The 23162-nt window shown below is 44.7% G+C and overlaps 2 protein-coding genes across 3 annotated transcripts in view; both read right to left on the bottom strand.

Moving 5' to 3' along the window:
* Positions 1–216: 216 nt before the first annotated feature.
* BORCS6 (BLOC-1 related complex subunit 6) lies at positions 217–3725 on the bottom strand. The gene is made up of 4 exons (XM_066596945.1): positions 3569–3725; positions 2961–3115; positions 2655–2738; positions 217–393 (listed from the first exon to the last, which is right to left on the bottom strand). The coding sequence occupies exons 1-4, from the start codon at positions 3597–3599 to the stop codon at positions 268–270; spliced, it is 396 nt and encodes a 131-aa protein (XP_066453042.1). The 5' UTR covers positions 3600–3725; the 3' UTR covers positions 217–267.
* Positions 3726–6173: 2448 nt separating this feature from the next.
* FBLN2 (fibulin 2) overlaps positions 6174–23162 on the bottom strand; it is a 48313-nt gene continuing 31324 nt past the window's right edge. For both annotated transcript variants that reach the window (XM_066596944.1, XM_066596943.1), the window contains 10 exons: positions 18083–18212; positions 16923–17109; positions 15897–16031; positions 12811–12954; positions 11760–11888; positions 11555–11680; positions 11142–11258; positions 9995–10123; positions 9392–9515; positions 6174–7205 (listed from right to left, as the gene is read on the bottom strand). In XM_066596944.1, coding sequence (XP_066453041.1) covers positions 6848–7205; positions 9392–9515; positions 9995–10123; positions 11142–11258; positions 11555–11680; positions 11760–11888; positions 12811–12954; positions 15897–16031; positions 16923–17109; positions 18083–18212 — 1579 coding nt within the window. In that variant the 3' untranslated portion in view covers positions 6174–6847. The remainder of the gene's footprint in view (positions 7206–9391; positions 9516–9994; positions 10124–11141; positions 11259–11554; positions 11681–11759; positions 11889–12810; positions 12955–15896; positions 16032–16922; positions 17110–18082; positions 18213–23162) is intronic.

Below are 23162 nucleotides of genomic sequence, written 5' to 3'. Positions count from 1 at the left end.
CAATCTTTGCCTCATCGGCCTTGAACAATGATAATTCAAACAAACTTCAGTCTTCACTGTATTCCTTGCATTCCGTTCATGAGCGAGGAAGCTCAGGCTGAGTAGAGCATTCACACATGACAACTGTTGGGGGATGTGGAACAATGTCTCATAAGGAAGGCACAGAATGACCCCCGCCCCCTCTTGCATGTTGACTAGTCAGCACTCGTTTCCCTCTTTGGTGCATTAATACATTTATTAAAAATAGAATCCTAGCTCATTAACATCTTATTTACATAACGTCTCGAACATCTCCAGCGTGCGCTTAATCTCCCGGATCTGTTTGGCCAGAGTGTGAATAGGCTGCATGGACCGATCGAGCTCCTCGCAGCGCGCCATCAGCGTGTACATCCCCTGCGGAGAGAAGACAGACAAGTGATCGGTACACCCCCGTATCGCACTAGCTGCCACTAGGGGGCTAAACCAAGAAGAACGCTGCAGCTTTAGAGCAGGAAGCGGTTCACACAGGTCGGATTTGTAGCGGAAATTCAGTCCAGAATTTGGCTGTGGCAAGTGCGCCTGTGGCCGCTAGTCCCGGTATTGGCCAGCCACACTGGATTGCAAAGCATACGCTGCGGTGCAGATTCGCTAGCAGAAGAATGTGCATTTTTTAATTCCTTGTCCATTGCGGCCGCATTCTCCTCTATGGGAGCGCCAGTTGCAATGGAAAAGCTTGCGGCCGAGCCACGCTGCCCAATCTGCGACTAAGTGCCACGGGTTTTAAACCAACGCTTTCCCAGCTGCAGTCAAACCGTGAGATTTCCACCGAGAATATGCCCTGTGAGAAAACTCAGGATCAGTAATGTATGTACACAGTGACTCCACCAGCAGAATAGTGAGTGCAGCTCCGGCGTATAATACAGGATGGAACTCAGGATCAGTACAGGATAAGTATTGTATGTACACAGTGACTCTACCAGCAGAATAGTGAGTGCAGCTCTGGAGTATAATACAGGATGGAACTCAGGATCAGTACAGGATAAGTAATGTATGTGCGCAGTGACTCCACCAGCAGCATAGTGAGTGCAGCTCTGAAGTATAATACAAGATGTAACTCCGGATCAGTACAGGATAAGTAATGTATGTACACAGTGACTCCATCAGCAGAATAGTGAGTACAGCTCTGGAGTATAATATAGGATAAATAATGTATGTGCACAGTGACTTCACCAGCAGAATAGTGAGTGCAGCTCCGGAGTATAATACAGGATGGAACTCAGGATCAGTACAGGATAAGTAATGTATGTACACAGTGACTCCACCAGCAGAATAGTGAGTGCAGGTCTGGAGTACAATATGGTATATGTACACCCCCTTCACATTCTTTACTAAACACAATCACAACCCCTTAAAGGGGTTCTGTCAAAAAAAAATTCTATACTTGCCTATTCCTCCCCCTTCAGTCTTAACACGTCACCTCCAGCCAGCCAATGATTCTTCTTCTGGGGACAGCATTCTCCTTCCTGTAGGGCAATGTACACTACATGACTAGTGACTAGTGACGTAGCATTCATAGCCTAACAGGGAGTTCCAACCTATTGCATGCTCACTGCCTCCCTGCAATAGTATATGAACCCTCGGGGTAAGACAGCATGCATGTGTAATCGTGGCATTCCTTGCTAGGCTGTGAACATTACGCCACTGACCTGCAGGAAGGAGAATGCAGAGAATGGACGCATCATAAGGAGGAAGAGGATCCGGCCAGGTTGTGGTGAGGTGACCCGGGGACTGGAGAAGATGCGGTAAGAAGTGCCTGGGGAGAAATATTGATTTTTTTTTTTCCCCCCCTTTCTCCTAATGACGAAACCCCTTTAAGGGCCAGGGTGTTTTGTACCTTAAGAACCAGACACTTTAGGGATTTTACCCATATGGTGTTTTTTCCTGTTACATATAGGACTATTTCTTTCACGGACTTATCTTCCATTTTTTTGTTTTATTGGGAGTTTTATTGCTTTGTTATTTGTAGTATTTTTTAAATTCTTTAAATATTTTTATTTTGTGCGTTTGCCATCTATGTCCCCCATGACAGTTATCTGGGGGTTATTCACATGGTCTTTTTTTAATTTGACGCTTTTCAACTGTAATAGGGGCCCCAGTTACAGGGCAAACCACCCTCTGTAGTGACCCTTCAGCTCTGCCCTAACAGGGGGCACCCGGCTGTCACATGATTACCAGGTCACATAGTGGAAAGAATACTTCCACTTTCTAGTACATAAGCGCCATGTACCCAGGAAAGGAGAAGGCAGAAGCAGTTAAAAACCGCTTCTTCTCCTCCGGGTCCTCTGCTGTGTCTGACAGCCGAGGACTCAACCTGCCTAATTGCAGACGCTTTAATCCCATGCCGTACATCTGCTATGATGGAGATTAAAGCCCAGGACGATGTGCCGTATATCTCGTCGCTTGGTCCTTAAAGGGTTAAGGGCTTTCATGCGACCGTACTGTAATTGCATAATACACTGCAGCGAGCGGCCATAGACTCACGTTGTGCCACACCCCTACTGCGCCAAATACGGGTTCATTGTGTACGGTGTGTATCTCTTGCGCGTCTCGCAACAAATTACAGCCACCTGAGTCCGGTCCAAGAAGTAGTTCACCTTCCAAGTGAGACCGCTTACCTTGATGCTCATGTCCACCGACTCCCCCAGGCTGTCCACGGAGTCCCTGTACGTCTGGATGTATCCCACGCTGAGCGCCGTCATCTGACAATACAGAAGTGACATCAGCGGTGCGGGCAGCGGAGACTACAGACGTGGCACTGATGCAGCTCTGCCTACTACAGAGAAAAGTGGCGCTAAGGTGAGCGCCAATTATAGGGGCACTGCTGCAGTGTTGCTGCCATGTGACGGGTCGCACTGGCGCCCCTCTATATGTTGGAGGTCACCTGACCAGCACGCTGGCGCCAGTATAGGAGGACGACTTACATTCTGGATTGTGCCGCTCAAACTTTTCATCATCTGATCGACTTTTAGTGCGACTTCCTGCGTGAGGATCTCCAGGTCCTTCAGCACCGCCAGGTCGATGGGGGGAATGTCAGCTCTGCTGCGCTGCAGCGCATGATGGCGGCCGTGGGGGTCAGCTGCAGACGGGGAAATAACACAGAAATGTCACGTCAAGAGACGTACAAAGTATAAAGCCTCCCGCTCGTCAGCCAGCACAGCCGTCGCCCCCAGAGCTCCCCTGTTGGCCTACACAGACGTGTGCCCCCAGCAGTACAGCCGTCGCCCCCAGAGCCCATACCCCCTTGGCCTATACAGACGTCCCCCCAGCTACAGCCCGGCGGCCCTTCTACAACCACAACTGTAGCAACTTCCTAAAACCGGCATTAAGTACTGTACAAATCTCCATCCGCTCCTTGCTGACAGCCGCGTAAGAAGTGCCGGCTGCGGGTTCGGTACAGTGTACTAGTGCGGACCGTCCTCTAGAAGGTCTTCAGCACATGAGCTTAGCGGCTAACACAGCGGGGAACCGGTGGGCGGAGGTCTACGGCAATAAGGCTGCAGCACGGCAGCCCCGGTACAGCCGCACTCACTGTCGCGCTCCGGGCCGGGCTTGGAGCTCATCCTGTCAGCGCCGTCCTGCCTGAGCTCCCGGCGGTCGCCGCCTCACATTCCGGTACCGGAGCCGCCTCTTCCTCACAATGGAGCGGCGCGTCCACTAAATGCCCCTTACCGGCGCCGCAACCAATCACCTGCTGAGACGTCACCAAGGGGCGGAGCCTGTGCGGAAATGACGTGAGTCCTCCGAGTGCAAATAAGCCTTTTACACCCCACAACCACGCCATTCGCAACCTGATAGGTTGTTTGGGTTGACTGATTCACGGTGATTGGTTATTTGAGTTGGTTGATTCACGGTGATTCGTTGTTTGGTTTGGCTGATTCACGGTGATTGGTTATTTGAGTTGGTTGATTCACGGTGATTGGTTGTTTGGTTTGGCTGATTCACGGTGACTGGTTGTTTAGATTGGCTTGAGTAGAGGTGAGGTGTAAAAGGCTAATATGCCCTCCGAGTGCGTATATCCCTATTCCACACCACCTCTATTCAAGCCAACCCAAATAACCAATCACTGCAAATCAGCCAACCAAAATAACCAATCACCGTGAACGAGTTAATCCAAACAACCAATCAGGTTGCTATACAATTACAACCTGGATATTAGCTTAAAGGAGATGTCTCGAGGAAGCAGTGAATTTTTTTTTTGCCCAGTCCCCCTAATTAAGCATACATAACTAAGCCCCCCTGTAAATGACTTTTCTAGCTGGTTTGTACTTACCGTTCCAGCGTTTCAGCAACTTATAAAAGTTTCCCCAAGATGGCCGCCGGCTCTTTTCCCTTCGCTTGCTGCAGCCCGACGTGCACGCTCCCGAGACGCTGCCAGCTGTGTCTTCATGGCAACCAGACGCCCCGCAGCCGCCGACCGGACCCACCGCAGCCGCCGACCAGTCACCCACCGCCAGGCAGCAGGTAACCGGCGCTAGCCCCCGGCTCCCCAGCGCTACGCTCCCGGCTCCCCAGCGCTACGCTCCCGGCTCCCCAGCGCTAGACCCTGACAACAGACGAAGGCCCCGGAGCCCAGCGCTAGGTTCCGGAGCCCAGCGCTAGGCTCCGGGGCCTACCGCTGTGGCCCGGGACCTTCACCTGTTAGTCAAGATCACCCCCCGACCCATCACTTACCTGGGCGGCTTCTCGGGGCTGCTGGGCTGGGCTTCTCCGCTGGGCAGCTCCAGTTTCTGCACCTTCCTCTAACAGAGGATGGTACAGAATGGCCGCTCCAGCGCGCTCCCGAGCAGTGACAGCCCGTCTGCGCATGCGCAGAAGAGCTGTAGCGGGGAGCACACTGAAGCGGCTCGTGCTGAAAGGAGAAGACCGGACTGCGCAAGCGCGTCTAAAAAAGCAAGCTGCCAGCGAATTTAGACGGAACCATGGAGACGAGGACGCCAGCAACGGAGCAGGTAAGTGAATAACTTCTGTATGGCTCATATTTAATGCACGATGTATATTACAAAGTGCATTAATATGGCCATACAGAAGTGTGTAGACCCACTTGCTGCCGCGGGACAACCCCTTTAAATTACTGTTTATAAGATTGCTTCTTCTGTGAGTGCATTTTATTAAGTAGCTGGATTGGGTTACGCTGTGTGTCAGTAGGTGTTCTCCTGATATGTATGTCTGCTTGTAGCTCTATCTGCACAAGGGAAACCATGGCGCATGCTCTAGAAGCCGGGCTTCCCCCTATCATTACGTCAGAGTTTCTCTGATGCTCGCGAGACGCTCGTAACTCTGCGCATGCGCTGTTTCATCCGAGGGACGCTGGCGCTGCACACAATGTTTAACACGAGGAGGAGGAACACCATAGCTAGTTGAAACATTACGTCGCTGACGCTCAGGACTATGGGCCTAATAAAGATTGCACATTTGCTATAGGTCGCTGTATTGGAATGCTGCCTTTTCCATCTACTTCTTCTGTGATTATATGGGATTTAGGATCTAGTCCCTTCTAAGGCGTGCACCAATTGCTTTGGTAACTTGGAAGCGTGGGGAGTGCTGCTGCCAAGAACTACAATGACCGGTCATGGCTGATGGAAAGCTGAGTGGAGCAAAGTACAGAGATAATGAGAACCTGATCCAGAGCGCAGGGACCTCAGACTGGGCAGAAGGGTCACCTTCCAACAAGACAATGACCCTAAGTACACAGCCGAGACAACACAGGAGGGGCTTAGGGACAACCCCTTTAATGTCCTTGGGTGGCCCAGCCAGAGCCCTGAACCCAATGGAACATCCCTGGAGAGACCTGAAAATGGCCGTCCACAGACGGCCCCCATCCAATCTGACAAAAGTAAGAAAATCCCCAAATCCAGGTGCGCACACCTTGTGGCATTATACCCAAGAAGTCCGAAGGCTGGAATCCCTGCCAAAGGGGCTTCAACTAAATACTGAGTACAGGGTGTGAATACTTATGTCAGTGCTAAATGGTAGCTTTTCATTTTGAAAAAATGTAGAAAGATTTCTCCCATCCTGTTGTCACTTTGTCATTATGGGGTTCTGAGTGCAGAACGAGGGGAAACACAAGGACACAACATGTAAGAAGAGTAAGAGGGTCTGAAGGCTTTCCGGACCCCTGTATGTGACAATATATATATATTTTTTTGGTTTTATTATTTCTAATTGTGTGATTAAACAAAAGTTACAATCATTTACATAAATTACAACACAATAAATAAAATACCACAGATGTGATACATGCAGTCCCTGTATTATCCCTGTATTGTCCCTTAGGCTGCAAATGATAAAGGCCTAAAACATAACATATGCAAAATATACGAGCAGGAATGACCAATAATTGGACACGAGATACCGAACACCTGATAACGTGGGGGTTGCCATTTGTGGGCGGGGCCAATATTCGTGAACGTTCTCTTGACAACTCTCTCTAACTTTGTGACACCATTGAGGTATGAGCCGCAAGGTGCCTCACCGAGGTCCCCACAAAATTTAGACAAATAATATTCTTAAAAATTGCGCATTTGCTGTGCATTTAAAATAAGGCACCAAACCAAACCCCAGACCATCACCTGAGTATGACTATTACACTGATGATATACAGATAATTGCGGGTTATGGAAGTTACATCCTGAAGAAGTTACAATGTCGGGTAAGTGAGTCCTATATGCACAGATTTTCCGCCTCGCATTTCTCGCCGTTGACCTGACTCTGGAGATGCTGCGATCGGAATAGACAAGTCACATGACCCTTTCTTAGATTATGGTCTCCATACAAGCATCGCTCTTTGTCCTCGTTGTACATAACGTTATTAGGAGACGGGAGCTGTTATAAATATGTAGATTCTGGACAGGAAGGTGGTCACCGTCCCCTGGCGATACAGCTTCATCTCCACGTCCAGCAGGAAGTCTTTGGGCTTCCTGAGGGGTCTCTGTAGGTAGAGGATCCCTGTGTACGGGTTTAACTTCCTGACGCTGAAATAGTTTTCCTCGTTTCCATTCTTAATGTCCATGATGATATTATCGCCGGAGTAGGCCGGAGACGGGGAGATGCGGAATATCTGCGCTGGAACCATCACGCCAGTTGGGAAGTTAAGGCGATGGTAGGAGATCCGCACCGGCGTATTCTGACAGTCCTGGTAGTTGAAGCAGTTGATTCGCTCACATTGCCTGGAAAGTGGAAATATGGAAAATAACAGTGAAATTAATGGCGAACAGTCCAAGATTAACCCCCGATCAGACGAGCTTCGTACCTTTGAGTGATGTTAAGAGCCACACTGAACTCGAAAATGGAGGAGAGAATTTTTAGGCTACGGCCTCTGCGGGCATGACACAAATCATGTGGCCAAGGATTGTACTAGGGCTCTGCTACATCGCATCATAATGTAAGTGAATGCAGTCTTGTTGCGACTCAATCCCAACAAGAAATTCAAACCCGATGGATTTCTTGCGATGGTCGGGTCATTGGTGCAGCAACTCGACTGCATTCACTTATATTACAAGGCGGCGTAGCCAGAGACGGATTAAGAATGGTATCAATGGAGCACTGGCTCCAGGCCCCGCGTTCCCTTTAAGTTCAAGGGCCCCCAGCTGTCTGCTGCTTAGCAGGCTGAGGGGGCCACAAGCTCTGGTTTGGCAGATCCGGTGAGAAGCAGGGAGATCCAATTTTGTAAGGGTTTAAAAAAATAATAATTACAGGGGCAAAAAAGGAAGCATTATTAATACTGGGGCAGAAAATGTGACATTATTACCTACACAGGCAGAAAAGGTGGCTTTATCTATTACGGGGACAGAAAGAGTGGCACTATTTATTATGGGACAGAATTGGTGACATTATTACCTAAATGGGTTAAGGAAACCCAACCCAAGTGTTAAAATAACAAATCAGCAGTAAAGGCCCAATTACACGGAGCGATGATCACTCAAAAATCGCTAAAAAGCGATAATCATTGCATCTAAATGTGCGCCCATCATGCACTTTTTATGCACTGCTAGCTGATCAAATTCAGTCCAACCTAAAAATCGTCCTTTATCAGCAGTTCTCCACTGGTAGTGCTAATAGGTTAGAGGACAAAGGAACTGAAAGCAGATAAGAGCCCTCGGGCTATTAACTGCTTTCAGCTAAGGCTTCATTTGCACACCTAATTGCTCTTAAGTAGCTGAGCAGCTACTTAATAGTTTATGCAAAATGATCGCTCAAAGCTGTCACTCAGACTGTCGTTTGAGTGATCATCGCTCCGTGTAAATGGGCCTTTAGACACTTCTGACTGATTACCTATCCTGATAATAAGTTACCAATAGTAACGTCCCAGAAAACCGCTTTAACTCCTTCAGAACCAGAGAAGTTTCATTTTTTTGTTTTTTTGTCCCTGCCTTCCTGTTTTCTGCAGGGTGAGTTGTATTTTTAATGCTACCATTTAATGTACGGAAAAACTTTGACAAATGTTTAAGTGAAGAGAAATTAAAAAAATAAATAAATAAACAGTGCCATTTTTTGGGGCAGGTTAATTTTTACAGCATTAAAAATATATAAACCTTGTTCTATTAGTCAGTATGATTAAAGCAATACCAAATTTATATAGTTTTTTAAAAAAATTTTCTATCTTTCAAAAGTAATGAATTTTTCTTAAAAACTGCTTTCCGCCGCCCATCTCTTTAAAAAAATTTTTGTAGAGCTTATTTGATTGCTTGTACTATATACTGCAATACTTCAGTACTATAGTATATAGCAATTTTTAATGTGGCCTATCAAGACTTTATATACATATATGCATGGCAGGTCTGGGAGCCTTCAGTATGCATGGCGGTAAGTGCCGATGAGGCCCGGGAGGGAGCGCCTCCCCTCCCACTGATTGTTTAAACACACAGTGAGCTTTGACCACTGCATCTAAAGAGTTAACTGTCATGATCAGAGCTTACTGTGATCGCAGCACTTAGCAGTGTCTGTCAGGTATGCAGCAGATTCCGCTCCCGAGCCCGGTCCATACGCATTTCACAACCGCCCAACGAAAAGTAACATTAGGTGGCCAGGAAGTGGTTAAGCTTTGTACACCAGAAACTGGTGTAAATTATATCTGAATTCTATTCCGGCATGTAGTCGGCGTGGGATTTAAAATGGCACATGGAGGTACTACGAGAAATGACTAATTTATTAAGAGACTTGCACTTCTCTATGCATTTGTCTGACGCCAGCACATCGTTTACTTAGATTGGTGTATGGAATGCTAGTCCAATATGCCCCATTGAGTTACTTGATAAAATTCTGTCTGCTTGCAGCTGCCACTAGAGGGAGCTCAGGAGCTGACTGTATACATTGAACCCTACAATATACACACATTTGCCTTCTATAAACTTACATGTTGGAGACTCTTCGGTAATTTTCTGGGCAGTCAAAGGATTGACATTTGTGACTCCCCTGCACGTTGAAACATTCCTCCGATGATGAGCAGTTGTGGGTTCCAATTTCACATTCGTCAATGTCTGACCATGGAAAAACAAAATACGAAATAAATGTAGCTATAAATTAAGCAATCTGTTATAGTGCAATCATGCTAATGAGCTTGTACAAGTCACAGCTGTTTGCAGGCAGAATAAAGACCTGAATGCGAGTTATAAAATGGTCTTTCAGTGATCACAAGCATATTCTAAACTGATTTACATCTTTAATTTAAAGTCCATCTTCATATTGTTTGTAGCAGGAAATATCACGTTGATTATCCTGCACTACACATGACTGCCCACTAGATGGAGCTACAGCTTACACAATGCCTATTAGGAGCTTTGTGTCCTTGGCTCTTATGATACTCCATGTAAAGTGTCACTCAGGAATTGATGATGGGTGCGGCTGAGAGAAAACCTTCTGCTGTGTTTTGCTGCTGGATTATTTTGTATTTTACAAAGTTGTTAATGGGAAATGTAAACGTTACGGACGCTGCAAGTTTAATTTTGCTACTTTATACCTTTGCATGTTAGCCCATTGGCGGACATTATATACCCATGCTCCGGGCACGCACACTGGTAACTTCCTGGGGTGTTGACGCAGGCAAAAGTGCACAGAGATCCGATACTCTGGCGACATTCATCAATATCTGAAATAGAAAGGAACCAATAGTTATGATGCTTCATTAAATAGTGCACCAATAGGAGGACCATGCAGAGCACCAATAATGGGACCATCCAGTATACCATTCAAGATATCATCCAGTGCATCAAGAACAGGGCCACATGGTGCAACAATAACAATGCTATGCAGTGTATCAATCAGGGCTCCCACACAATGGGAGGGTCATACAGTGCACCAACAATAGCACCACACAGCAGGGGCACAACTATGGGCATGGAGGATGAGGTTGTATTCAGGCCCTGGAGCATTTGGGGCTTTAGAAGGTCTCTCTTCTCCATGTAACGAAACCAGTACTATAAGGCCTCATGTCCACGGGGAAAATCAGGCCCGCTACGGATTCTCCATGTAGAATCCGTAGCGGGTCCCTCCTGCCCCGCGGACATGAGGCATAAAAATAAGAATTAACTCACCTCTCGCCCGCTCCGGATCTTGTTTTCACCGCGGCTTCATCTTCTCTCCGTCGCAGCCGGATCTTCTTTCTTCGGCCCGGCGGATGCGCAGGGCACGTCGGTTGCGTGCCGCGTGCATGCGCCGGCCCGAAGAAAAAAGATCCGGCCGCGACGGAGAGAAGATAAAGCCGCGGCAAAGGGAAGATCCGGAGCAGGTGAGTAAATTCCGATTTTGGTCTCCCGTGGATCTCGACGGCTTCCATTGGCTTCAATAGGAGACCCGCACGAAAATGGAGCATGGTCCAGATTTTTTCAAGCCCCATTTTTTTTTAAATCACTTTTATTGACGATCCGCGGGTATTTATCTACCTGCGGGTGGTCAATGCATCCCTATGGGGTGCGGATCCGCGGGCAGGAGAAGAGTTAAAATCCGCTGCGGATTTTAATTCTTCTTTTGCCCGTGGACATGAGGCCTTAGTGAAGCATTATAATTGGGGGTCCTGTTACAGATTTTGCATTGGGGTCCAGCAGCTTCAAGTTCCGCCCCTGTCATACTGCGCACCAGCACCATACAGAGCCTGAAATCACCGTTACCTTCGCAGGTGGTGCCGTCATCGCCCAGCTTATATCCCTCCTTGCAGTAGCACTGGTAGGAGCCGTAGACGTTGGTGCACTCCTGGTTACACGGGTTCTGCTCACACTCGTTAACATCTGCATAAAATAATCACAGGTCACATGATCTGCTGCACTATAGTCGTGAACAATCTACCAAAAATGATGAAGAGTTGGTGATGAAGCCAGAATCAAGTATGTCAATGATTATATAGCCCTGTTCATCCTAAGCTCTTGGTTTATGAATGTAATGAGAGTTACAGTGTAGACTGACACGCAGGATGGACAGTGAGAGATACATCATTGAGAGTTTATGGAATGGAAGATACAGATTATCATGCAGCATCTGTTGCCTGTGTCAGTTGTAATGACAGCAGGCATGTAAATAGATTTACCTTCGCAATGTTGCCCATCCTGCGCCAGTTGGAATCCAGCGAAGCACGAGCAGCGGTAAGAGCCCACGGTATTTTCACATGTGTGGTGACACATTCTCCCAGGATACACCCAACACTCATTGACATCTGAAGGAAGAGGAGACGCTGTAGCTGCATGTAATGGAGTCTACGGTAGAATACGATGAATATTCAGCATGACACGTACCCAGACATCGCCTCCGGAATGTGTCAAAGCGATAGCCGGCCTTACAGTCACAGCGATACGACCCGGGGAGATTGTAGCAGGCTTGTTCGCTGGAGCAGTTGTGCGCTCCTCCAGCACATTCATCAATGTCTGGAATAAAGGAACAGGTCAGGTGCCAACGACATCCTAATATAGCAGGCACCAGGCTATGCCAATGACATCCTAATATACCGGGCACCAGGCTGTGCCAACAACGTCCTAATATACCAGGCACCAGGCTGTGCCAACAACATCCTAATATACCAGGCACCAGGCTGTGCCAACAATATTCAAATATACTGGGCACTAGGCTGTGCCAATGACATCCAAATATACCAGGCTGTGGCAACGACATCTTAATATACCGGACAACAGGCTGTGCCAACGACATCTTAATATACCAGGCACCAGGCTGTGCCAATGACATCCAAATATACCAGGCACCAGGCTGTGCCAATGACATCCAAATATACCAGGCCGTGTCAATGACAGGACTCAGGGTTAAAGGGTTGTACCAAAACTAACCTTTATCACCTATCCATAGATGAGAAAAGTCTTACTGGTCAGACCCCCACGGACCCCAAAAACAGAGGTTCCATATCCTTCTCTTCTCACTGTGAGGGGTGCAGTGAGCAGAAGGAGATTGAATGAAGCAGCAGTCGTACATGCGCAGTGCCGCTTCATCCACCATCAAAGGGGCTGATGGAAATAGTCAAGTACAATAATGGGTGATATCGCCCAAAAATAGGACATGCTGTGATCTTTCTGTCGCGCAGCATCGAGATAGAAAATAATTTTTATATGCGTTTTGAAGCACACCATAAAATCAGCTGTATAAATACAGCCTAACAGTCCAGTGCAGACTACCATGTAGAGGGGCTATAGGGGAAGGATAGATTATGGGTTGCACATGGGCCCTGGTGCTGTAAGTGCTGAGGGGCCCCCTGGAACAGAATCTACCCGGGGCCCAGGACTGGCCAATCACCTTCGCACTATATACAGGTGTATATATATATATAAGAACCCTCCTCACCGATGCACACTGTTCCGTTCTCATTAGGTTTGTACCCGCGGTTGCAGTTCAGGTGTTTGCGCTGGCACACGTACGATCCCAAGGTATTTATGCAGATGAATCCATGTTTGCAGGGGGCCAGGCTGGACGAGCACTCGTTAATATCTGGAGGAAGACAGCGGTCAGTCCGAGACTATTTTAAAAGGCTCTATGTACATGTGCGATTTTTCTCTCACAGCATTGCTGCAAGAGAAAGGAAATAATGGGTGAGATTTGTGTAAAATAGAACATGCTGCAAACTATGAGTGAGGTAAAAAAAAAAAATCCCATTGCACTCGGATGTAGATGTGATGGCTGCAGCATCCGGAGCATCTGTTATGAGCAAGTTGGAATAGGTCAGCGAGCTTGTAGGGATGCTGCCCGGCCCGAGGTTCCACAGGCTGCCTAATTATTTTCTACCGGCCATTATTAATGGCTGGTAAAAAATAATTACCAACATCGCCTTTTAGGCAGAATTACTAGTCTGGCCACCAGCAGCACTCTTAGGCCCAATATAGACAGCCCAACAGCGCATCCCAGTGAAGCTCGCTCCTGTGCTGTTACACAGGAGTGAGTATCGCTCAGAGCGTGGCCAGCATGGAGGCGTTCTCTCCTCCACCAGCTCCATTTACAGTAAACAGACAGTCGTTCAGAACTGAACGACTGCTGTTTACACTGAATTGCTAGTCTATCTGTTTTCCGCATGCAGAAACTGAACGACTGAACAACTCTCACTCAGTCTCTGCACACATTTACACGGGACGACTATCGTTCAAATTCCCGTGGGAGCGTGACAATTTGAACAACTCTGAACTATAATCGTCCCGTGTAACGGGGCCATAGTGAGTTCCCAGTTGGGAATCACTGCTCTACATTGATACATTGCAACAAAGGATTGTCCAAATTGATATGTTGCAACAAAGATTTCTACAGTTACTTTGTAACAAAAATAGTCTACCCTAATACATTGTAACAGGATATACTGACAGACGATATCTACACTGATATATTGTAACAGAGCATTCTCTACAGAATTAGGGCTTATTCAGACGACCGTATATCGCCCACATATTTACGCCGGCCGATATACGGCATCCCTCTCTGCAGGGGGAGGAGGCTGGAAGAGCCGGAAGCAGTGCACTGAGCTCCCGCCCCCTCTCCGCCCCCTGCACTATTTGCAATGAGGGGAGGTGGGACAAGGGGCGGAGCTAATTCCCTGTACTTAGCCCCGCCCCAATCCCACCTCCTCTCATTGCAAATAGTGCAGAGGGGTGGAGAGGAGGCAGGGAGAGGGCGGGAGCTCAGAGCACTGCTCCCGGCTCTTCCAGCCTCCTCCCCCTGCAGAAAGGGACGCCGTATATCGGCCGGCGTGAATACCCGGCTGATATTCGGTCGTCTGAATGAGCCCTTACTTTGTAACAAAAGATAGTCTACCCTAATACATTGTAACAAAGGATTGTCCACACTTGTGCACTGACAGAAGATATCTACCCTGATTCATTGTAAAGATGCTTTTAGACAGAACGTTATTGTTCAAACGAGCGAAAGTGAACGATAGTCATTCACATTTTATTCTATGTTCATTTACTCAGGATAAATATCATTGTTGGCTCATTCACGTAGCGTTCGGCTTAAACTCATTCAAACGATAATCGGCTTGTCTAAAAAGACCCCAAAGGCCCATTTACACGCAACGATTGTTGCTTGAGTGAACAACTTTTAAGCATTTACACGCAGAGATAATCATTTTAAATCCTCACCATTTCCCTCATTTGCTAAGTAAACACTGTCTATGTTGTTTGCTCAGGTGGGTGGGTGTTTATGTGAGGAATCTCCAGCTGGGAGGTTTTTAAATTAGTGAGAAGGAAAAGGCATTGTCTTCTGCCACATGAGTCATTGTGTTAATGACTGGGTAAATAAAGTCATTAAGTCATTCAAAAGACTGAACTAATGCCATTTAAGCTTAACAACAAGTGCACAAACTAACGACTATTTTTATGAAGGCTGAAACACAATGGCTTCACATTCACATGTAGGCCTTAGGGTGCGTTTACATGAACGTATATCAGCTCGGTTTTCACGCCGAGCCGATATACATTGTCCTCGTGTGCAGGGGGGGGAAGGATGGAAGAGCCAGGAGCAGGAACTGAGCTCCCGCCCCCTCTCTGCCTCCTCTCTGCCCCTCTGCACTATTTGCAATGGGAAGAGGCGGGCCAGGGGCGGGGCTAATTCGGAGACCTTAGCCCCACCCCCATCCCGCCTTCTGTCATTGCAAATAGTGCAGAGGGGCGGAGAGGAGGCGGGAGCTCAGTTCCTGCTCCTGGCTCTTCCATCCTCCCTCCCCCTGCACACAAGGACAACGTATATCGGCTCAGCGTGAAAACCGAGCCGCTATACGTTCGTCTGAATGCAGCCTTAGCATAGGATTGTCTACACTGATACATTATAGCAGAGACTATACTACAATGATACATTGCAGCAGAGGACTCACTAAGCTGATACATCTGTAATAAGATTGTTTACTATGATACTCTATAATAGTATTCTCTACACTTATAAATTATAACAAAGTATTACCTACAAGGATACATTATAACAAACACGGTAATTGCAAACTACGGTGGGTCTATAGGGTCTACAATGCCTATCAACCTTTGATTGTAAAGCAATGAATCTCTCTCCTGACAGAAAGCAGAGGTATTTATTATTCATTTTACTATGATGAAGCTTTATTTCTACACTCAGGTAATGTTATTAAGCCATGTTTACATTTGTACTGGAAGCTCCATTTGGAGACCCAGTCACAGATCCAACACAAAATTTCGGATGAAATGGCGTTGCATGTTGCATTATTTCATCCGTGAAAATTTCAGCCAGCATGCCAGAAGCCGTACAGGCCTCGTTCTAGTCAATAGAGTCTGTCTGGCGCCGCTCAGGTCCAGCATTTATTGTATCTGGCAGTTCCAGTATTTTCACTGTTCGGCTCCGATAACAGTGCTGAACAACGGAAATTGTAGTATAAGTGTAAAGGGGCCTTTGCTCTGAGATAATAAAGGGTTAATCCTCACCTTGACAAACTCCATCTTCCAGCATGAACCCCGTCTCACATATCACCTCTGGGATGCAGACAAAGGATCCAACCGTGTTCAGACAGCGCTCACCATTCCCGCAGGTGTGTGTATTCAGGGCGCACTCATCTACATCTGAACATAAAAAGGCGGAGGAGATGACAAGGCTTCAGCGTCTTAATCAAATTGGAACATTTTTGTGGGCGTCACTCTACCTGTGAAGGGGATTGGGGTGAACATTCAATTCTGCTGATTTTTCTTGGGATATTAGTATGAACTGGGCTCTGAAGACAACAGCTCCTATGCAGAATGATGCGTCTCCATGGTAACAGACTACAACAGACTGACCCTGCAGTCATGTGTTAGGGTCCTTTCACACTGAATGATTATCGTTCAGATTCTCGCTCTATCGAGGGAATCTGAACAATTATGGTTAGTGTAAATGCCTGCACAATCTGAATGGCGAATGATAATTCGTGTGTTATTTGGATCATCCAGGCATAAAAATCAAACATCCGCCTGTGTAAACAGGCAGTCATTTATTAATGAATGACTGCCTGTTTACTGTAAATGAAGGCAGGAGGGCCGGAACTATTTCCAGCTCCATTCACTGAGCAATGGATCCTCCTGTGTAAAAGCACAGGAACGATCATCACTGGGACAACTGTTGGCCATCTGCGCCTGATAGTTGCCCCATCTAAGAGGGCCCTTATTCCAATTGCTCTAACTGGACAGTAGAGAAGGAGGCAAAGGAAAGTATCCGACTACACAGGGCTTGTTGTAGTCTGTAACCATGGAGACACATAGATCTGCATAGGAGCTGTAGCAATAATACAGTAGGAGATTTCACAGCGATATTCCCATCTCAGCAAGGCAAAAACCTTGGATAGGAGATAACTTGCGCAGAAGGGAATAATCCTTAAATCATAACTATTTGCAAAGTTGTTTCATTTAGCTACACTGAGCAATAAAAAAAAGTTGAACAGCTCCGTACACCGATTAATATGTGAAGATTGTCATACTTGCCTATTTCAGCTTTAGTTGTTGGTTCAGGTTTTGACAGGAGTTTGATATCCGGTGAAAGTAACTGCTCCTCTCCGTTACAGCACAGCATTACCATGTGGTTACAGGGGTACCCCAAATTCAGATTAGACTCACACGAATGTCCTTCCTTCTTGATCTTCAGGCCCAGAGAGCAGCAGTCACAGCACAGCTACAGTGTAAGCAGGAGAAAAGGGCAAAAATACGCAAATCAATAGAGAAAATAGAGAGGTTGTAGAGGTAACATGATGATTCAGAGCCCTACACCTTGGGATTCCACAGTCCACACAGTCTTATATGAAAACCTTGCTGCTAAAAGATGGTGCAGGACGCTGGTAATGATTCTGAAGCATTAAAGGGGTTGTCCTGCAGATAAAGTTGTTTTTTTTTTGCAGATGCCACCTGCAAATCAAAGCGATTAAAAGATACACTAAAACCCCTTTAAATAGCACTTTCCCCTTACCTGCAGCAGCTTTTTCTTAACTTACTAAAAATTCTGTTCAAAGATGGCGCCGCGGGTCTTCTCCCATGGTGCACCATGGGTCTTCTCTCATGGTGCACCACTGTATATGCTCCGATGTGCGCGCTCCCGATGACGTCGGTGCCTCTCGTCCAGCAGCAGCAGCGGCAGGCAGACACTCACTCCACTGGTATCTGAAACCAGTAAGTGAGTGTACTGCGCATGCAAGGCTTCCAGAAGGAGCGCGGTCACGGCTGAAGAAATAAGCACTGCGCATGCGCGGATGAGAAGAGGCTCGTTCCCGAGAACTGCTATGGCCCGAAAAGAAGAAAAGAAGATTTCTTGTCGTAACCAGGGACGACGGAGGAGAAATACGGGGGGGGGGGGGGGGGGGGGGCACCCCTACAGGTAAGTCAATAACTTTGCATCATTTTGCATCATTTTCCATGCACAATGTATATGGGCAAACAGAAGTAATGACATTTAATGTTTATGGCCGGATAACCCCTTTAAAGCCCCAGAATTCTGCTGCGTCTACATCTCATGCAGTGCCACTGATGGCCACTAGGTGCAGCCTCATTCCAGACCTATGCATTATACTAATACTATGATCTTCTGTACTACAAAATATCACCTGACCTAAAGTGGGACAAACAGTATCATACCATGATAAACACAAACTCACCTTAAAGTGCGACCTCTCACACAGATCGTTCTCTGTTTGTAGACAAATTCCATCTTCTTTGGCTGCAATCATCCCAGCAATACACGTGTTATCTTTGATGTAGGAAATACAGCACTGCCTCTCCGCCAGCCTGCAGATGTAGAAGAATTGTTATTTACTACTATAATACTGCCTCCTATGTACAAGAATATAACTACTATAATACTGCCCCCCTATGTACAAGAATATAACTACTATAATACCCCCCCTATGTACAAGAATAAAACTACTATAATACTGCCTCCTATGTACAAGAATATAACTACTATAATACTGCCCCCTATGTACAAGAATATAACTACTATAATACTGCCTCCTATGCACAAGAATATAAAAACTATAATACTGCCCCCTATGTACAAGAATATAATTACTATAATATTGCCCCTATGTACAGGAATATAACTACTATAATACTGCCTCCTATATATAAGAATATAACTACTATACTACTGCCTCCTCTGTACAAGAATATAAATACTATCCTACTACCTCCTATGTACAAGAATATAACTACTATAATATTGCCCCCTATGTACAAGAATATAACTACTATAATACTGCCCCCTATGTACAAGAATTTAACTACTACAATACTGCCGCCTATGTATAAGAATATAACTACTACAATACTGCTCCCTATCTCCCTATGTACAAAAATATAACTACTATAATACTGCCCCTATGTACAAAAATATAACTACTATAATACTGCCCCCTATGTACAAGAATATAACTAGTATAATACTGCCCCCTATGTGCAAGAATATAACTACTATTATACTGCCTCCTCTGTACAAGAATACAACTACTATAATACTGCCACCTATGTACAAGAATATAAATACTATCCTACTACCTTCTATGTACAAGAATATAACTACTATAATATTGCCCCCTATGTACAAGAATATAACTACTATAATACTGCCTCCTATGTACAAGAATATAACTACTATAATACTGCCCCGTATGTATAAGAATATAACTACTACAATACTGCTCCCTATGTACAAGAATATAACTACTATAATACTGCCTCCTATGTACAAGAATATAACTACTATAATACTGCCCCTATGTACAAGAATATAACTACTATAATACTGCCTCCTATGTACAAGAATATTACTACTATAATACTGCTCCTATGTACAAGAATATAACTACTATAATACTGCCTCCTATGTACAAGAATATTACTACTATAATACTGCCCCCTATGTATAAGAATATAACTACTACAATACTGCTCCCTATGTACAAAATATAACTACTATAATACTGCCCCTATGTACAAGAATATAACTACTATAATACTGCTTTTATGTACAAGAATATAACTACTATAATACTGCCCCCCTATGTACAAGAATATAACTACTATAATACTGCCCCTATGTGCAAGAATATACTTACTATAATACTGCCTCCTATGTACAAGAATATAACTACTATAATACTGCCCCCTATGTACAAGAATATAACTACTGTAATACTGACCCCCTATGTACAAAAATATAACTACTATAATACTGCTCCCTATGTACAGGAATTTAACTACTATAATACTGCCCCCTATGTACAAGAATAGAACTACTATAACACTGCCCTCTATGTACAGGAATATAACTACAATAATACTTCCCCTTATGTACAAGAATATAACTACTATAATACTGCTCCCTATGTACAAAAATTTAACTACTATAATACTGCCCCCTATGTACAAGAATATAACTACTATAATACTGCCCCCTATGTACAAGAATATAACTACTATAATACTGCCCCCTATGTACAAGAATATAACTACTATAATACTGCTCCCTATGTACAAGAATATAACTACTATAATACTGCCCTCGATGTACAGAAATATAACTACTATAATACTGCCCCCTATGTACAAGAATATAACTACTATAATGCTATGTACAAGAATATAACTGCTATAATACTACTCCCTATGTACAAGAATATAACTACTATAATACTGCTCCTATGTACAAGAATATAACTACTATAATACTGCCTCCTATGTACAAGAATATAACTACTATAATACTGCTCCCCATGTACAAGAATATAACTACTATAATACTGCTCCCTATGTACAAGAATATAACTACTATAATACTGCCTCCTATGTACAAGAATATAACTACTATAATACTGTCCCCTATGTACAAGAATATAACTACTATAATACTGCCTCCTATGTACAAGACTATAACTACTATAATACTGCTCCCTATGTACAAGAATATAACTACTATAATACTGCTCCCTATGTACAAGAATATAACTACTATAATACTGCCTCCTATGTACAAGAATATAACTACTATAATACTGCCCCCTATGTACAGGAACATAAGTACTATAATAATGCCCCCTATGTACGAGAATATAACTACTATAATACTGCCCCCTATGTACAAGAATATAACTACTATAATACTGCCTCCTATGTACAAGAATATAACTACTATAATACTGCCCCCTATGTACAGGAACATAAGTACTATAATAATGCCCCCTATGTACGAGAATATAACTACTATAATACTGCCCCCTATGTACAAGAATATAACTACTATAATACTGCCTCCTATGTACAAGAATATAACTACTATAATACTGCCCCTATGTACGAGAATATAACTACTGTAATACTGCTCCTTATGTACAAGGATATAACTACTATAATACTGCTCCAATGTACAAGAATATAACTACTATAATACTGCCCCCTATGCACAAGAATATAACTTCTATAATACTGCCCCCTATGTACAAGAATATAATTACTATAATACTGCTCCAATGTACAAGAATATAACTACTATAATACTGCTCCAATGTACAAGAATATAACTACTATAATACTGCCTCCTATGTACAAGAATATAACTACTATAATACTGCCTCCTATGTACAAGAATATAACTACTATAATACTGCCCCTATGTACGAGAATATAACTACTGTAATACTGCTCATTATGTACAAGGATATAACTACCATAATACTGCTCCAATGTACAAGAATATAACTACTATAATAATGCCCCCTATGTACGAGAATATAACTACTATAATACTGCCCCCTATGTACAAGAATATAACTACTATAATACTGCCTCCTATGTACAAGAATATAACTACTATAATACTGCCTTCTATGTACAAGAATATAACTACTGTAATACTGCCCCTATGTACAAGTATATAACTACTATAATACTGCCCCTATGTACGAGAATATAACTACTGTAATACTGCTCCTTATGTACAAGGATATAACTACTATAATACTGCTCCAATGTACAAGAATATAACTACTATAATACTGCCTCCTATGTACAAGAATATAACTACTATAATACTGCCCCTATGTACGAGAATATAACTACTATAATACTGCCCCCTATGTACAAGAATATAACTACTATAATACTGTACCCTATGTACAAGAATATAACTACTATAATACTGCCCCCTATGCACAAGAATATAACTTCTTTAATACTGCTCACTATGTAACAGAATGACAGATGAGTTATTCGGGATTTCTATGTACTGGAGGGAATAGCCGTTATTCCATATCTTCCTGGGACGTTACAGATCCCACAACTATCTCCACTCACTTGGATTGTCTGGAGAGGTGTCACCATTCCTCTATATTCACAGTGTAACAGCAGTAAACATTTTTCATTATACAGATGCTACAGATGCGACGTCTTGGCTTCGTCTCGGGAAGTTCTCTGTTACAATGTGACAGTTTTTTGGCAGTCCTGCTGTTTGATGTGGTAACCGTGGCAACGTCCAAAGAGGAAACGTGATCCAAGATATCCCAAGTATTTGCTCCTTCATAAAACCCAGTTATATCAGCCAGGAACACCTGCAGCCAGGCTAAGCATTTTATATGTCAGTAATAGCTTAAATAGCAGTGCCCAAATATATATTTTTTGGTGTGTAAACACAGTTTTTTGAGGGATTGGTCTAGATCTTTGTGGGGTGGGCAGGGTTGTTCCTAACCTTTTTACTGCATGAGGCTAAGTGCAGCCATCGTCCTTCCCCGCCAAAGAAAAACATTCATTTTACAGGCATTGAAAGCGCCAATACATAAGATACACAACACATATTTGAACTACTGAATTGAGAGTAATAATGCCCCCAGTAGTAATAGTGACCCCCTTAATGCCCCCAGTAACAATAGTGACCCCCTTAATGGTCCTAGTAGTAATAGTGACCCCCTTAATGCCCCCAGTAGCAATAGTGACCCCCTTAATGGTCCTAGTAGTAATAGTGACCCCCTTAATGCCCCTAGTAGTAATAGTGCCCTCCTTAATGGCCCTAGTAGTAATAGTGACCCCCTTAATGCCCCCAGTAGTAATAGTGCCCCCCTTAATGCCCCCAGTAGTAATAGTGCCCCCCTTAATGGCCCTAGTAGTAATAGTGCCCCCCTTTATGGCCCTAGTAGTAATAGTCACACCATAAGTGGCCCCAGTAGGGGGTCACACACTGATGGTGGCAGCAGGACTACAGAGCAAATGAGTTAAATGCTTGGGTTTTGCCCTGATGGCTCACAGGTGGCAATTATTTTTTTTTACCAGCCATTAACCTTTTATCTTCCACAATTGGAACACTGGATTGTCACAGTTGTTGCCCTGCTTTGGATTTAACAGGTAAAAGGTTAAGAAGGCCAGTAAAAGCGTGGGGGACACAAATTCCATGCAGCTCCTCTGTCACCAGTCTGCAGTCTGTACACCATCTGTATACATGAATCACCCGAGGAGTTACTTCTTGAGCGATTCCCCAGACACCACCTGTAATGGGGCTCCTCTACACATTGTTCCATTCACTGTAATTTTTGCAGGTGGAGCCCTATGATAACCGTTTTTTCCTCTGCGACATTTTCCATCCTTTCCCCTCCAGTATGCTGCTGGGGAGCACACGAAAGCCGCGGACACCGCGCTTGGAGGTGCAGCTGTTTTCCCCATCACTGCTCCCCGCCAGATGCTGCAGAAATCCAC

The sequence above is a fragment of the Eleutherodactylus coqui genome, chromosome 3 (genome assembly GCF_035609145.1).
Source record: "Eleutherodactylus coqui strain aEleCoq1 chromosome 3, aEleCoq1.hap1, whole genome shotgun sequence".
Classification (NCBI taxonomy): Eukaryota; Metazoa; Chordata; class Amphibia; order Anura; family Eleutherodactylidae; genus Eleutherodactylus; species Eleutherodactylus coqui.
Note: the sequence above shows the minus strand (reverse complement) of the source record. Positions and strands in the feature narration are given on the sequence as shown.